The following is a 17876-nucleotide window of genomic DNA, read 5'->3' on the forward strand; positions in this document are numbered from 1 at the left end:
ATGGAAGCCCTTTTCTCTCCCCGCCGCTATACTTCACTCATACTAATCTCTTAATTCGCTTCTCACTCACAAAACTTAGCTGCATTATTTGTCGTATCTCCCCTTTTAACCTATATATAGGCTATTATTCCCCTCATCCCTCTCTCTCCTTCCATCAGTCCACCAGGATCATTTTATTCTCCCTCTCTGCATCTCTCGATCCGAGTCCTCTCTCCCTCCATCTCTTCTATATCTCTAAATCTGTTCTCATTGCAGTCTCCCTCCATCTCTTCTGTCTCGATCCTTTCACCTCCTCTTTCTACTTCCATCAGCTCTTCTCTTTTCCGTCAATCTCTTCTCTCTCCCTCCACTTCCATCTCTTCCCCCTCTCCTCTCCCTGTCCTTAAATTCACTCTCTACCTCTTCTTTCTACTTCCATATCTTCTCTCTACTCTCATCTCTAATTTTGTCTCCCTCCACCTCTTCTTTCCATCTCTTCTCTCTTTCTTTCCATCTCTTCTCCGAGTCTCCACCTCTACTTCCATCTCTTTTGTCTCCCCCGACCTCTTCTCTCTCTCTCTCTCTCTCTCCATCTCTTCTCTCTACTTCCCTCTCTCATTTTTTTTTTAATATCTCTTCTGTCTCCCCCTTCATCTCTTCTTTCTAATTCCATGTCGTCTCTTTCCCTTAATCCCTAAAATACTCTTGTATATTTGATCTCATTCATAATCTGATTTATTCATGGCAGTCTGCCTCAACAAATACATAATTATTTCACACAAGAAATGACATGTCCTTCTGAAACAGACAGTTTATAAAACATTGCCAAGAGATAAAAAATATAAATCAAATGAGAAATTACCGAACCTTCCCAGAGAACCAGATAAAATAGGAATAATACAAAATATATCTTCAAGAACAATGTGGTAGAAAAAATAGTCACTAGCATACAGTCTTTCATTTTTTCAATAATAAAATATCCATTAAATACCTCTCAGGTCAAATGTGAAAAATATACATGTAACATCAGGTAGAAATTGTAAAACATAAAAAATATAATTTTAAGTTACATAAAAAAGGAAGATTTAAAAAAGTAAAACATACAAATGTTTTGTTTAAAAAGTATCAAAGACAATTACAGTAACAGCATTAGTATGACAGCACACATAACAAGTTTTTATATAACTATTCTTTTTAAATGTGAAAGACGAATGTAGATTTAACTTCCTAAATATACACATTTTATATTCATTTTGTTGTTACTTTCGAACCTATATAACATAGCCCTAAGTTCTTTCAAAAAAATGTGTGCATGCATGCATCTGCTGGAGTGATATAAAAATTACTCTGTGTCGGATCTCACACACACTCTACAAGTACAAGAAAATCATTGGAATTGAGAAAGTTTAGCGCAAAATAATTAATGTTAATATACAATTAGTATTATGTAAAAAGAATGAAGAAAGTACATGATTAAAATTCTACAAGAAAAGCACACTGAGGATTGCATAATTTTATTCTAGAATTATTTAAAAATCTCCATTGAAAGACAAATAGCATCATAACATTTCCAGTAATCTGAAAGCTGAAATTATTCATTAATGGTTTTAAGCACCTTGAAGTTGTGCTAAATGATCTGCATAAGCTTTGTTTTGGCATTTCACACACGAAGGATGAAAGACATGAAATTCAACTGAAAGGTTCAGTACTGTGAAGACCATTGCATGAACGCTATTTCTTGAGCTAAATGCCTCCTAAAGGAACCCTTTTCCATACAAACAACAACTGGCATAAACAATTGAACATTTTACATTGATATACTTGGGGGTGATTAGATTCTCTCTAAACTCCAAAATGCTGCCTTGCTATCACTATCGTAGTCAACACAGATTGTTCTGCAGGGCCTATCTGTTTCATTAGCTCATGTATGATCTATTTAAATCAATTTCCAGTCCCAAATGTAAATACTGTTTGTCAGTGTTATTTTCCACCACGATAATGGTGTGTTGTATAGAAATTTGATTTTCCAAATGACTTCATAGTATACATGTACATGAAGCAACCCCAACAAAATGTATTTTAACTCTTAGAAATAGAAACAATATTTACGATAAGAAGCAATGAAAGTGGGAAAGTGAGAGAGAGAGAGAAAGTGAGAGAGAGAGAGAAATAGAGAGAGCAAGAGAAGGAGGGAGAGGGAGGGAGCTGATCTGTTTCTATTCCCTTGAGTTGTATAATGTCTGAAATATCAGTTTTGCAGTCAAAAGAGTCCAATTTTTCCTCTTTTGTATTTAATGTGCAAAGATATTTACATTTGAAGTACAGTTGTAATTCAAATTATCGCCATTTTTTTTTAGATACATACATGTAGAAGAATAAGATATCTAAATTCTTCACATTCCAAATTCAAATCAATTCATTAATATGGAAGCTCTTTGGTATAACATGGAATTGTACAATCTATCAGACATTGCATTGATGAAACATTTAAATTTCATTACAAATATAGATATAAAATATGCATTACAAATGTATAAATATTATTAATAAAAGGTACTGTCCGTTATAGCAATCCATATTTTAAAAATATGGCAGGAGTACGACGTTCTTCCAAGAGAGATGCATATTATACGCTGTCCATGTGAAAACATCAGCTGTACTACATAATTGGGCGTTTGAATACATCTCCTTTTACACTTCATAGAAGCTCCTTTATGATGAGATGCTGCAATCTGAAAAGAACACTGGAGAAACGGGAAAGAAACGTATGTGAATATAAAAGAAAAGCCTTATCGCTTTGAAAATTCAACACATTTAATTCATAAAAATGAGATTCATTTAAAAAACTGATCTACAATTGATATGATTTTTGATTGATTGATATTTCATATGACCAGTAGAAAATTCCGCATTTGCAGTAGATTTAATATTGCTATTGAATTTACACAGAACCAAATCTTATAGTGTTCATTGTTTATTTGGCTACAACATGGATGGATATGCTTACCGGAAACATAATAATATTTTTCTTTCTTCAATCTACAATGGATTCCAAGATCAAATATTTAAAGGGATTGGGGTTTGTTGTTTTTTAAGTATAAGACACATGGATAACGGTATTTAATAAATATGACAACCTACATTTTGACCTATGTTCTTACCTTCTGTGCTCAAAAGTATCCAGGCTCATTTTCTACATTCCGATGGCCATAGACCTGAAATAACAAACAATGAAGCAAAAATAAAAATAACACGTACGCACAAGAGAGCGTGTAATTTCTAAAGTATTCGCTAATACACTTTAACGCTCATAGTACTTTCACAGTTTGATAGTCTCAAGTTGTTTTATAAAAACTTTAAATAATGATTTTATAACACATGCTCTTGCAATAGTTTGAAACCTACAATATCTAATCCTAAACCTAAACCTAAAATAAAACCTGATGGCAACACTTAACCCTTACATATTAAACCTAAATCACTGCTGAAAGAAAGCCAGAGCCCAATATCAAACAAGCATTGTTAGATAAACACTTGAACATATGTCTTTCAAAGGGCAAGATAATGAATAATGATTCATAACAATGCCAAGATACAGTAATATTCCATTTATCTTTCAGATAATAATACTGAACATAGAATCAAAAAAATTACAAGCTTCTTGAAATGGAGGTCCACTGTTTGAGAAGAAATGCCAAATGCAAAAAAACTATGGCAAAGCAATGTCAATTTGCAATTGGGCTTTATAAAACGGTTATAATGACATAAAAATAGTACATAAATGTACAATGCTAGTCATTAAAACAATCACTTAAAGATAGAACAAACCAATGCCAATGTATATCGAAGGAAAACAAATAGATATGATATGACTTTAAAAAAAAAATCAATTATATTATCAGACATGTAATACACCCGTCCACTGCCTCCCCAACTTATATTTGTAAACATAGACTTGTTAGAATGGAATCCCTGATAAGAGAGGGTGGGGGGGTGGGGGGGGGGGGGAAGGGGGTAGAGTGTACTAGTTAATGTGCTGTTCCATCAATACACTACAAACTAGCCTCATGATAATCTCCCTATCGCACATAGTCAATATTAACTGATATTGAGGCCACATCACTGAGGTGCGGGGACACACTGATTGGTCTCGCTTCTATTACCTTCATGCACGATTGCTTTGCTGAGTTTTGACATCAAATTGACAAATTCAACAAAAAATTTCATTAGATTTTAAACCTGTATATATCATCCTCATGAAAAACTTGAAAGAATGTCTGTGTTGCATTTGAATGAATTTCTTTTTGCTAGGATGAATGCATCTATCATACTATTTTCAACGATCGATACCATATGTGTGCATGTACCCTTCCCAAGTTCCCAGCAAATTGGCTGATGTGCATCCCACAAAACAGAGCGAAACTAGTAAGGGGTTCTGCTATATACCACAGGGATAATTTACCCTTCCTTCATGATAGAAGTTTGAAATGAATTAATTACCGTAGCTGCCTCCTGTCCTGTGGCTATATAAGGCTGCTGGTTTGATGTAGCAGTTGGTGCATCCGTCTATATCGATACAACAGAACCACCGGGTTAGTTTACATTTGAATATACATTCTGATAAAGTTACATTTTTGATTATGTCTTCCCAAGCTCTGTTCAGACATAACATGGTAAACTGCTAAAAAACCGCTATAGCAACAACAACAAAGTTTTTTATTTTTTTAAATCGATCAAAAAGAAAGAAAAAAATCCATGTATAATAAATGGTAAAAAAGCAATATTTATAGGGTCAAAGACATGGGACAGTTTCTTGAAACAAATGGCCCCCTGGCTATGTGTATATGCTCGCTGATCTGTGATTTATCAGATCCAGGAATATGCAGTGCAGTATATGTTCATTTCGTATCATTTTGCAGCAACAGTATTGTTTCGTAAGTGGTTTTATGACCCTATATGTCTGAATGAACCTTAAGCCAGGTTTAAATTTTGTTTACAGCTGGATGGTGGCGATTTGAGAATCACGTTCAAATCACGACGGTTGCTTGTATGTCATTGTATGCTTTCATGTAGGACACATAATATTCAAATCAAATCAAATTTCTGGCTCATGTTTTGACACAGACAGAGATTATGAACAGTGAATCATTATTGTTAGAGATATTAAAAGCAAACACAAACTAATAAAATTTAAGTAAAGCTGAAGAGAGAAACTTACTTGAGATCTGACATTAATTTTTTAAATATGAATTTAAGTTGGTATAATTTCCCATACCGGTAAACTGAATGCCAAATCTATATCCGCGTAACTTCAAGAGCAAAAATTAGGCAGGTGTCTTTGGTATGATATTACAAATCCAGAAAAAACAGTCTGTGAGTCATGACATTAATTCAAAGTCACAATCAAGAATTATTCCAACTAATAGGAAATGTTGACAGTTATGCAAATTGTTTGTGGGAAAGCATTACCATGGACTCTTGCACATCAACGGCGTTAGAAAGTTGAGTTGTATCATTGCTACTTTCATGGTCCTCGGGCTATATTGTAAATGAAAGTGTTAGAGATGAAGATTAATCACATTAATGACCCAAGAAGATCGAGAGAGGGTACGGGGAAGAAGAGTTGAAGAAGGTCCATATAAACCATACTGTAACACCAGAAGCTTTGGCGAAATGAAATGTTCGCAAATTTAATGTGTGGTTAATTTAAGTGGTCAAGTTTCAAGACACATGACATTAAACATATTGCACCTGACCCAACACTGACTTTTTGCAACCACTGACTTTCTTGCTGTGAAAAAAAATCACTGTCATTATTACAATTTGTGTGAGACTCTGGTCTTGCAGTATATTCAAAGAATATTATTAGTAACTTCATGAAATTGAAAATGAAATCATGAATTCAATGAAAACAAGAGAAAAAAAACACACAACAACACTGCACAAGTAATGGAATGGAAACATTAATGACACTGCCACCTAAAAAATGAGGAATCATAATCATTAGAAATAGACAAAAAGTTTCTCACAAATTAGTACACTCTATCTGATAGTAAAGGCCAGAAACTTGGTTTATTACATATACCTGAATACGGTAACAAAATTAGCTAATGAACACAAACTAGAAAACAAATACGTGATGTTGTTCGTCACGTAAAGCCAACATATATATCTACAAGCCAAACTTACAATTAATTGAGGTTCCATGCCTGGTCTCTCGGCGTAGAGTTGATGAATGCCCATGTCATTAGGCTGTAGGGAAAAAAATCAAGAATTTGATAATAGTTGACTTAACTCCGATAAGAATGAGAATGCACCATACAATTAGGGAAAATGTATCCAATTGAGTGGATCTTTTTTTTAATGTAGCTAAATCATAGGATGACAAAGGACTTATACTTCGACATAGAAGTATACACAGACTATTTATACAAAGAACTCTTGAAATACTAAATGACTACATGACTATGTTGGTTTTAAAAATCTCTAAATAAGAGCAAACTTCATAAAACCTGGTTTAAATTATTCCACTGATCTACATGTATAGATCGAAATCTGACAGCTTATTTACTAAACAAACTTCTATAGTTCTGTAAGAAGATGAAGAAGTAATAAGAAACTTGTTGAAATTATTTTGTTTATTCATTTAGTTAAATTTAGTTGTGGTAATTGTTATTAAAATGAAGATAAGAATGACCTTAGGTGCTCTATAACCCACTTGATCGACATCTGAACCTAGCTCAAACTTGGTCCAATTTCATGGATATGAGCTGACGTATATCTGTAAAGTGCTTTGAGAGGGCCATCAGTTCTGAAAAGCGCAATATAAAAACTAGCTATCATTATTATTATTATTATTATTAAGAGAGTTAATCTTACCCTAGAAGCAGAAGTCGTATTGGTGACGAGTGGCCTAGATAGCTCCCTGGCCTCTCTACCCACTACCACCACCCCAGTCCCATTGTACGATGGTGGTGGAGTATCATGATAGAACCGCTCCCCTTTCTGCCTCCTCCTACCACTACGACCAGACACATGCCGGTGGTGCCCAGCATCCTCTCTGGTCGTCCTCAACTCCGACCTGTCCGGGTTGCTAGGACGATTGGCCACGTGATCGGCATTGGCGTTAGCCCTGTTTAGTGGGCCACGCATGTGAATCATGTCGTCACGGGTGTGGCCGAACGTGAAGTTCTCTTGCCCGCCCTCCACGCTGTAGATGAAGTTGCCGGAGTCCTTGTCGTTGGACGTCCTCATGATGAAGAAGCAGAGGGCGAGGAGGACGAGGACGATGATGACGAGGAGACCTGCTGCTACGATCAGAACTATGATGAAGGTGGGGATGCCGCTCAGGTTGATCTCGCACTGGTCGCCTTCAAAGTTGTCCTCACAGCTGAAAATGCAAAATTACAACATGGCAAGCGTTTAAAAATACTCTACAAACAACTTCTCCATAGAAATATTAGTTAAAGGGAGGGATATATATCCAGAATGAACGTTTCATGTCTAACGCCATACTGGAAATGCAACCATATGAAAATCATTGTGTATAAAAACGAACCAACTTTCTTTACATGAACTCCCTATGGTATGCATGGCCATGGATAGCTAATTAATTACATGTTATTAGACATAATATGAATAGAAAAGAAGCAGCGATACTTTGGCAGAAACATAACAAATAAATAATTCTTTTTAACAGCAAAATGTCTTCCTAAAGAACAAGTAGGTTACTACAGGTTCCCTCGTTATTGTAGATAGAAAGAATATACTTACATGCACTGTCTTTGAAGTCCTACTGTTATAACACAGATACCATCATTCTCACAGTAGTCTACTGGGCAAAGTTCTGGTGAGAGAAAGGAATTCAAATTAAAGAAATTATAAAGGCCATGTTCATATCATATACATTGAGGTAAGCCAACTGAAAAAAGGTAAATAAAAAAAAAATATATAATGTGATGAGTGAAGGAGCCTTTGTTGCACACTGCTACCTTTTGATCATCCCAACTTGCCACTCATTTACACATGGAATGGCTTTAATTTAGCTGCAGTGGATTTTGATGCAGTTTACAACTTTTTATTTGAATGAGGCTGACCTATAATTACTCATAGGCCCAAGGCAATGTGGCACTTTGTCATGTATAGATCATTCATTGCTGCACTAGTACAGAGAAACACCAACATTAAAGTAGAAATGAATTTAACATCAGATGATTTGATTCATGGACTCCTCAATCATACTCTGCTACAGATTAGGGGTTTCCAAGATGAAAATGAAGTGGAGTATATATACAAATAATGATTCCCCCTTCCTCTAGCACAATCTACCCTGACCAATAGCACACAATACCTTTTGTAGGAAATCTTACACAAATACCGGTACATCTGCATGCATGCAGCTGTCCATATATATGATAATAATAATAATAATAATAATTGGATTTATATAGCGCCTTTTCCAAAGGTTACAAGGCGCTGCTCTCTTAGACTTTCAACAATTTAAGAGGAGTTGTACAGGTAAGTTTTCAGTTGTTTTTTGAAGAAATCTAGTGAAGTACTGTTTCTTAAGAAAGAGGCCTCCTAGGACACCATGGACAAATGTTGTAGATCTGTATATAACCAGCTTACCTTGCACTGTTATGACAGAGGATGTCTTGATGATGATAGCGGTCTGACTGAGCTCACCCGTCGACTCACTGATACTCTTGTTGATCATGCTTTCCACGCTCGTGCTATCCACCGGGGTCTCAAAGAGGAGTTCATATTCTACTTTGATACTGCCACTGGAGAAAGAAATCACCTTCGACATCAGGTATCCAGTGGTGTTAACGTAGACCTCATCAATCTAGTAAGGATAAAGCATAATGGTCTTAAAGAGCATGTTCCCTTGTGTTTAATGCTTGTGTGATAACTGCATTGTTCATATACCCCTGGTAAATTTGATGTTTTTGTGTATTTCGTAACTCAACAATAAAAGATGGATTGGTTGAATTATAGGGCCTTAATTTGTTGGAATTATTCAGAAACATAAATTCGGACAAATCAATTTTTCACATACTGAAACAAATGACAAAACTTGGTTAGGGTATGAATAATCTAGCTGTTAACTGTACATGCTTTGGTGTGTTCACTATCCTACACTAATCCAATTACTAACTTCATCTTGGAACAAACACTATTCTAAACCTGAAACCTGAACCCTAAACCTACTCAAAAATCACAGCCCTAATCCTAAACCCTCAAACTTTGATGGAATTATGCTGTATCGCTATTTTAATGAGTGAATTTTAGTGTCAAAATCTTCAACAAAAAAGTTAGAGAATAACTTACAGCAGAAGTGACTCTGGATTCAAGTGCTGTGTAAGCAGACGAGGTCTCGTCGTTCAGGTCTGAGCTAAAGATAGCCGACCGTCCATCAATCATCTCAATGTCAAAGGCACCACCAAAGGATGACGCCACTGAGAGGAAAAATGAGAAAATGCAAATTCACTTTGAATGTTACTAAAGCTTTGATGACCCCATGCCATAAATGCAGTTGAAATCGCTTTTTACTTGCCATAGCCCAATATAAATATATCTACATATAACTTTTTGTTGTGGAATGGTAGTAGAGAACAGGAATTTATCCATTCAAAATCAATTAATACATAATATACAAAAGAAATATTTTGTACACATTGCCAGGCAGGACAAAGGGTTTCGAGTTATCTGTGATCACAATGATACATCCAAGAAACTAAAGGACAAATATAATTTCTTCATTGTAAAAAGAAAAATGGATTAGAAGTGACAGAATAGAGAGCGAGAGAGGTAGAGAGAGACAGAGAGAGAGACAGAGACAGAGAGACAGAGAGAGAGAGATAGAGAGAGTATAAAATGCTGGGTCCTACTCAAGTAGATGCATATTTTAAAGGAACTGGTACAAATTTGAACATTGCAGGACAAATATCAAGTGATCGAACAAAAGAAAAGAATAAAAAGATGATCTTACCTTTAATGCAAGCGTCATTGACATTGGCGAAACCTGAAGAACACTGGCAGGTGAAACCTCCGGCGGTGTTCAAACAGACTTGGTTTTCACCTGTACAGGGCGAACCCTTTGAACATTCATCCACATCTGTTCAGGAGGAGCAAAATAGAAAAGATGCAGAAGAGGAAAGAAAGGTTAGCATAAACAGAGACGATCAAGCATCAGCTGTCTGGCTGCTTCGATCTGCTTTGACTTGATAAAAGCATTCTGGATTTGAATTTTACAGATTCTCTGAGAGAAACCACTGAAAAGTTGTGGATCACGTAATTGAAACAGAATGCCACTTAACAGTATATCTTAGGTTAATAGGCACCCCAATGCCTCAGTCACATTTGCCGCTGCGGCCGTGGGGTCTAAAGTATCTACGGCCAATAGCGAATGTAGGACCGGTCGGCACAGCATTCCCACGGTCACATGCTGTAGCAGTCACATATGCTAAGGTATTTTGAATTTGTGGAGACAGAAAAACTGCATCTGCCCAGCCGTATCCTAGCCGCAGAGCAAGTGTGACTGAGGCATAAATGACAACACATTAAAATCTGATACAACCAAGTGCAACGACAAGCACCAACACAGACTCAATTGCTCCCATCTTTACTTGCTATCACACAAAGTTTAACCATTGAAAGTAAAATTCTTTTGCACTTTATAACACACTGGATGTTTAACCCATTGACTACTGAATTCTTCCATTCCCATAGGCTTCATACAGAAGCCACCTGGGCCTGTTTCATAGAACTTGTTATCTATAACAACTGCTAAATTTCTATGACAAATTAGCTCTCGGCCAATCAGATGCCATGATTTCAGTAGCTTATAACAGTAGCTTGTAACCTGTTATTGACATCAAGTTTGATGAAACAGGGCCCTGGTTCCTATGGTCTATGGGCTAATGATATATAGAATACATTTCATTGACTGATTTGCGAAGGACCTCAGTCAACAGGGAGTGAACTGCTTACCTGTAGTACAGAGTGTACCCGTCCAGGCCGCTGTGCATGTGCATTCAAAGCTGACCCTGTCTAAAGCCGTACAAGTACCAGAGTTCTGGCATGGTGTTGATGAACAAGGGCCTGGAGCTAAAAGGAAAGGAATGGTCGATTGTTAAATCCATGGTTAGTACAACACCGACCTCTAGAATCTACGAATCTCACAAATAAATAACACACATGAAAAATTCAAATTATTTTGCCTAGTAACTGAAACTTCTTTAAAATCTTCTCTAGCTTTTAGAATGTAACAAACACATTGAGCTTGGCTGCTGATTAAGACCCACCCCCTTTGCAAATTTAGCCATCAAAATAAGAGATCAAATACACATGGCTAGCAGCTGGAGAAAAGTCTAATGAAAGTAAGGAGTTTGAAATGTTTATTTTTTCATTTATCATCATCATCAGAAACTGAAGTTACTTGAGTACATGCACTGCTTATATATATATATATATATATATATATATATATATATATATATATATATATATATATATGTATATCCTATTCATTCAATCAAATGCTTATCAATTAACATCCCAAAGATACTAAAAAAACAAAAACAACCTGTTGCTGGAATTCCAAGACTACTCTTAAAGTGACTCTCCTTCACCGAGTGCTGAAAAACTATCCTACAAATGTATTTTCATGACAATTGATCTGTATTAAAAAAACAAATTGCTGATAGGTAAGATTCCTTACTGATGTAGAACTCCAAAGGCTGGGGCACCTCGTTGTTGACGTCGAACTTGTTATTGGTGAGAGATGCATCAAAAGCGCTCTGGATTGCTTCATTGGTGACAGCTGGTGTGGCTTCTTTGAAGTACAGATTGATTTCGAAGATTGCAGACAGATCAGAGGAGGGATCTACAAACGCTGACGAAATCTGAACCCCTGCAAAGTAGGTGCTGACAGAGCTCTGACGGAACAGATTTTCGAACTGTTGTATGGGCAGAATTTAAGAAAAAATGTTCAGTTTAGCCATAGCTCCAGTATTCAGTTATGCAATGAAAGGTGTACCGGTATCACATGTATTTAAAACATGCGAATTCAAACTATATCTCACAAAGATCTGGGGAGACGAAATCTAAGGCAGCTAAAAGACAAATTAAACACATGAAACAATTGTAAACACATAGTATAAGAGTACTAGAACAACAGCGCAAGTAATATCTCACAAATGTGGTATGTTCTAGAAGAAAATATAGTATGAACAGGGTGTCAAGCTACATGTAAAAAGTATAATAATAATCAAAATGTGTAAAGTGCAAACATAGCTAAAGTATGAATTGAGTACCACGTTTTTATATTCTCAGAAATGAACGTCCATAGCCTGAGCTCAGTGTCGAATAATACAATAAATTAGCTCATATTTCAGATGTATGGGGTGAAATTAAAAAGAAAATAAACAAGTAGTCACGATCCAAGTATGATTTGATAGATATCAATGACTTGTCCCAAGTTGAACATATATATTCACTCATTGATTGAGCATTTACTAGCCATTCTGTGCTTGGATTTGAATAAACGGTGCTTTTTTTTTCAATCACATGTCTTAAAGGTGAAATTCAAAGAAAATCACAAATATGTCAACTAATGTATCACTAGAAACTGGTAAGCTAACAGATGGCCGTCGTACAAGTTTTAGTTCAACTACATATCGGGTGATTCATAAAAAAATAAAAATACAACCACCTTCATAGCAGCTGGGATATACGAGAGGTTCGCCGGAAAAATAACGATGTTTTAATGACGTCACTATATGGACCAATACTGCCCAAGCAGACGACATCCCATAAAGAATGAACACAAATGCAAAGCTATCATTTGTCAAATTATAATGAGTTTAGTGTATATAAATGTAATGGCATGTCAAACCATTCAAAAGGGGATCCCGATTCTGATAACTAAAATCTTTTGCTTGTAAATACACGGGATAGGGGTTAATTAACAATGAAAGAAAACAGACTTTCAAATTGAAAACCCCCCGGAATGATATTGAGGACGGCATTTGTTCCCTCTTGAAACGCCGAACATGCCCCGGAGTGTGCAGCTGAATATACAATGGCGTCTTATTTTGTTTACAAGCGACATATTCCTTTATTTTTGTATCGCTGCATTTGTCATCAAAATAAAAACATGCGCGGGGTTTAGAGTGAGGCAATAGATTATACATTTAGACTGACAGTAGTGAAGTAAGAGAATGAACTCAAGAGAAGATGAAAACACAGGCACTGAAAATGTGTGAGATGTCATGGGACATCGTCTGCTTGTGCAAATCATGTCCATACTGTGATCTCACACATCTCAGCAGCGTTCGGAGAGCTCTTCAGGTGCTATGCTGGGGCTGTATTGAAGCATTTTGTAATTTATAATGATCATTACTTCGAATATTTCCAAGCATTGAATTTTGATAACCTTGTCGAATCAAAGTTTCAACTTTGCAATAATGAAAATAAAGTTAGTTTTTAAAATCAATGAATATCTACTTTAACGCATTGACTATTGATTTTCTCCCCATTCATGCATGAGCCACCAGATTCCTGTAGGATACAAAAATAGGCCCAGGTCTCTATTTTTGATATCCAGACAAGTGCTCAATGAGCAAGCAGAACTCAAAATGCATTATACGATATGGTACGCTGGTTCATTTTACATGTTTGGCGGGAGGATTTTTCATAAACCAGGAGATTGCGGGAGATCGCGAGTCCCCCCGCTACAAGCTGGTGGGACGACTCCCTCCAAATGCGGGAGGGTTGACAGCCCCGTTTATATATTTTTTAAATACTCACATCTTCTTGTAACTTGACTAAAGAGGAATCGATGACATCTTGTGTAAACGGACCAACCTGGTCCCGAATCCTATTCAGCTTCAACCTGGCTACATATTGACTTAAGCCTGCAAATGAAAAGACAAAAAATACATAACATGCTTTATGACATCTTAGCCCGGGCTATTTGAAACTGCATAGCCCAGGGGGGGGCTTCGCAGGCCCCCCCTGTGATCTCGGCCGTGAACACCCGATCGCCGCGAAAATTTGCATACATGTCAAGTGAAGTGTATAGAATACTATGGTAATTTCAATTTTTTTGAAAAATTCACTCATTTGCATATTTATGGTAATTTATGCAAATAAGGTCATTAATTCACATTTTTGCCCATAAATCAGACATTATTCATATTTAAGCATTCTTTCTCACTACATATATTTGTTAGACCATTTGGAATAATAATACAACACAAAAATTTGAAAAACCAGGGTTATTCCTTATGTTATCTATTGTTTTGATAATTTCTTATGTATTTCTTTGTTTTTTTAACTTATGTATTTTATTGTTTTTGTTGTTTTATTTCATTTCCAACTATAATTCAACTATTTTGACCCCAAAATAAACACCTAAAATCTAAACAAGACCAAATAACCAATGTTTTACCTCTTTATTTGAAAAATGAGATTTCCATATGTTTTGTACACAAATCACAAAAATGAGCGATTTTCGGGCTGACATGCGAAGACAAAAGGACACGTGACTTTGTAATGGTAGGTCCGATTTTCGAAAAATTTCTTTCAAAAGTTGCGCAAGACTCGAAAGAAAAAAGTCACAAAATTTCAGTGCAAGATTTTCTTGCGTTAAAAAATTATCGCGAAAAATGTCGAGGGGGGGGCTTCTCAAGCCCCCCCCCCCGGGCTAAATAGGGTTAAACAGAGGACCTACTGTATCTTAACCCCTTCTGCACTGAGCTTATAATATATTAGGGAGAAGGGGGGTGGAGGCGGTATTATCATACTGAGGCAACCTCTCTCTCTTTTGAGAGACATACAAAGCTATTTTTATTCAGTCCAAAGGACTTGCTCTCAAGAACTTCAGTTTTCATTGAGACCATTCCCAAGTTCATTTGGCATTACAGTGTGTATTTCTTTTGTAGCACAACCAGAGCAGTGTGCATTTCCTAATCTTTGCTGGCTTTGGTCGACTGATTGAAAAATGGACTGCGCCACACACTTGAAATATGTCACATGTACAATGCTTATGGAACACTGTATTTCAAATACCGGTAATGTGGTATGTATGGTTTTAAAGGACAACAATTAAGCTACACAATTATGACAGACGGAGCATTAAAGCTTATCTGAACTAGTTTATGGGAGTGATTAGACCATTCTGCAAGGTCACTGGACAAATGGTTATCTCATCAACTCAGCTTTCAAATGACATAAGAAAAAGAGGATCATGGGGGACCAATGGTCACTGATTAGGCATTGTTTGTTATATAGAGGGCGTAAGTAGCTACAGGTAGTGCAGTGGAGCATGAATACTTACTAGTAGCAACTTGTACGATGACAACAAAGCTACAGGTATCTACGTTCTGGGAGGAATCCGTGGCCGAGTAGAGCACCGTAATGCTTCCATTGCTGAAGCGGGTTCCAGATGCCATGTTGGAGTTTGGTATGATGGACTCTCCAGAGTTGTCGGTCACTGATGGCTCAGCCCATGTGACGCTGGCCGATGCAACTGAGTTGGTCACATAGACTGTGATGTCCGAAGAACAGTTCACTAGGGCTGGTTTCTCTTCATCTGATTGAGGAGGAGATCAGGAACGGATGTGTGGTGTTAGAATTAAACTATAGACGGATAGTGGATATGCACACAGGATCTACATGTACAGTCAAACCTATCTACAAAGACCACTTGTCTACAAAGACCACCTGTCTACAAAGACCACCTGTCTACAAAGACCACCTGTCTACAAGGACCACATTTTTTGTTTCCCTTGAAAATGGTTCCTCATTGAAACATGTACTTAAGGAACCTGTCTACAAAGACCACCTGTCTACAAAGGCCATTTTTTGTGTTCCCTTGGGCGGTCGCTATATACAGGTTTGACTGTATATGTATGCCTTGTTATAAGCTCCAAGACTGGACCATAGTTTGATAAGAATCAATTTTGTTTAAATCTTGCTATTGTTCATATAAAGGTTTGAAATGTGAAACTTTGGTAGTGAGATTTCCTTAATGTTGATATCCTGTGCACAGTTAAATCAGTTGGAGATGAGGATTGGACTGAATACATATCCTGGTAGACACACAAGATGTCATTCCTTAATTGTGACAATGTTTTCTCTTCATAAAAATGATATTGGCTTCTTCTACAGTGCTTTATACATGTATCTAACATGTCTTGGCCATCAAGCATGGCTACCATTACAAAAGCTCACAATATTTAAGGAAGTCCTTTCTACCAAGTACCCTTTCACTACACCGGGTAAAAAGAGACAACAGTACACACAAAGTGTGTAAGGATACAAACCCCACTTTTGGTTCAAGAGTCAAGTTAACGACCCATGATGCTACAACCGCTGAATCAACATAATGATACACATACCATTAACTGTCACATCGAAGGTACAGGTTGACGAAGAACCAGCCGAGTCAGTGGCTGTAATCGTAACGGCTCTTGAGCCGATAGTGAAGCTGTCTCCTGATTGGTAGTCTGATGTCAGATTAACCGCGCCATTATCATCGATGGCTGTGGCACTGGTCCAGGTCACTGAGGTGTAGTCTACTCCAGCATCGGTGGGTGTGTTGATTGCACTTGGGCAGAATGTGAAAGTAGGTGGCTGATCAACTGGAAAAGTATAAATAGAACAAATGCTGAAAATGAATACTCCTCTACATTAAAAGCAAGATCATGAAAACTGGTATCCCAGATTTGAAAATTATAAATCATACTAATTGGGTGAATAATATTCATCTTCAAACCCTAGCTTTGCTTACAAGACGAGGGAAACAGCCTCAAGTTAGAGCTGCAGCAAAATTAAACAGGAGCATAGTGCATCTACGATGTGTGCATCTTACCTGTACGACACACACAGATATTATAGTGCTTACAGAGCTCTCTGTCCACAGCAGGTAAAAGAAGACACCTCCATTTGCTACTTATAATATACATAAAAAGTGTTTCCACTTTGCCCCGGTAGTTATTTGAGACCATCTACCACGTCCTGTTGAACACGGATTCAATCCATCGACACACTAACCTGTGATAATGACACTGAACATGCAGACATCTGAATTGCCGTAGTCATCGGTAGCAGTGTAACTGATTTCATGGGTGCCCTCTGGGAAAGACGAGCCAGACTCGATGTTGACGTCCATAGAGACATTGCCCGTGTTGTCGGTAGCCATTGGTGCCGTCCAGCTGACAGTCACCGGCAACTGAGATGCGGGCAGCAGTTCATTAATATTGGTAGGACAGCCGGAGAATACTGGATCCTCGCGGTCTAATGATGGCAAGAAGGAAAAAAAGAGAAATAGAAGGCAAAATCACAGAAAAAGTATTTGCTGGATATATGCTTTAGAGAAGAAGCAACAAAATTTGGCACCTTGCCATTTGCAAGACTCTTCATCATTTAGTTATGAAAATTGCAAAGTTATTTTGGTAATGGCCCAAATGGGCCTTATGAAGATAACCATTAAGGAAATCTATTACATTGGCTTTCATAACAAATGAGGTAAACAAAGAAAGAAAAAAAGAAAAAATGTGAATGCATCTCCGTTAAACACTTACCCTGAACTGTGACTGAGTATGAGCATGTACTGGTCAGATTAATGGAATCGGTGAAGGTGTACGTCACCGCAGTCGTTCCCAGTGGGTACTGCGTAGAGGATGGAGAGATAGAGACTGTAACGTTGCCTGTGTCATCAGTGGCTGTCGGCTCTGTCCAGGAGACACTGGCGTAGTTCTGGCCAGCATCTGTGCCAACAGACTGGTCGCTGGGGCAGTCACTTACGACAGGAGCTTGGTCCTCTGTGGAGAAAGGGGAGATTCAAGATGTTGGATGAGAGTTACGGTTCAAAATTATAAGGACCAAGA

The 17876-nt window shown here is 37.2% G+C and overlaps 1 protein-coding gene across 3 annotated transcripts in view; it reads right to left on the bottom strand.

Moving 5' to 3' along the window:
• Positions 1–691: 691 nt before the first annotated feature.
• LOC588928 overlaps positions 692–17876 on the bottom strand; it is a 111923-nt gene continuing 94738 nt past the window's right edge. The window contains exons 36-52 of one of the 3 annotated variants that reach the window (XM_030974339.1): positions 17571–17810; positions 17041–17283; positions 16386–16628; positions 15323–15577; positions 13792–13898; positions 11702–11939; positions 10972–11088; positions 9971–10096; positions 9310–9437; positions 8608–8824; positions 7753–7825; positions 6859–7369; positions 6169–6231; positions 5449–5517; positions 4480–4545; positions 3141–3194; positions 692–2723 (exon numbers count right to left, since the gene is read on the bottom strand). In XM_030974339.1, coding sequence (XP_030830199.1) covers positions 3150–3194; positions 4480–4545; positions 5449–5517; positions 6169–6231; positions 6859–7369; positions 7753–7825; positions 8608–8824; positions 9310–9437; positions 9971–10096; positions 10972–11088; positions 11702–11939; positions 13792–13898; positions 15323–15577; positions 16386–16628; positions 17041–17283; positions 17571–17810 — 2741 coding nt within the window. In that variant the 3' untranslated portion in view covers positions 692–2723; positions 3141–3149. The remainder of the gene's footprint in view (positions 2724–3140; positions 3195–4479; positions 4546–5448; positions 5518–6168; positions 6232–6858; positions 7370–7752; positions 7826–8607; positions 8825–9309; positions 9438–9970; positions 10097–10971; positions 11089–11701; positions 11940–13791; positions 13899–15322; positions 15578–16385; positions 16629–17040; positions 17284–17570; positions 17811–17876) is intronic. The other 2 variants (XM_030974340.1, XM_030974341.1) reach the window with 2 other exon arrangements.

Source organism: Strongylocentrotus purpuratus, unplaced genomic scaffold, assembly GCF_000002235.5.
Source record: "Strongylocentrotus purpuratus isolate Spur 01 unplaced genomic scaffold, Spur_5.0 spur5_scaffold_7, whole genome shotgun sequence".
Taxonomy (NCBI): Eukaryota; Metazoa; Echinodermata; class Echinoidea; order Camarodonta; family Strongylocentrotidae; genus Strongylocentrotus; species Strongylocentrotus purpuratus.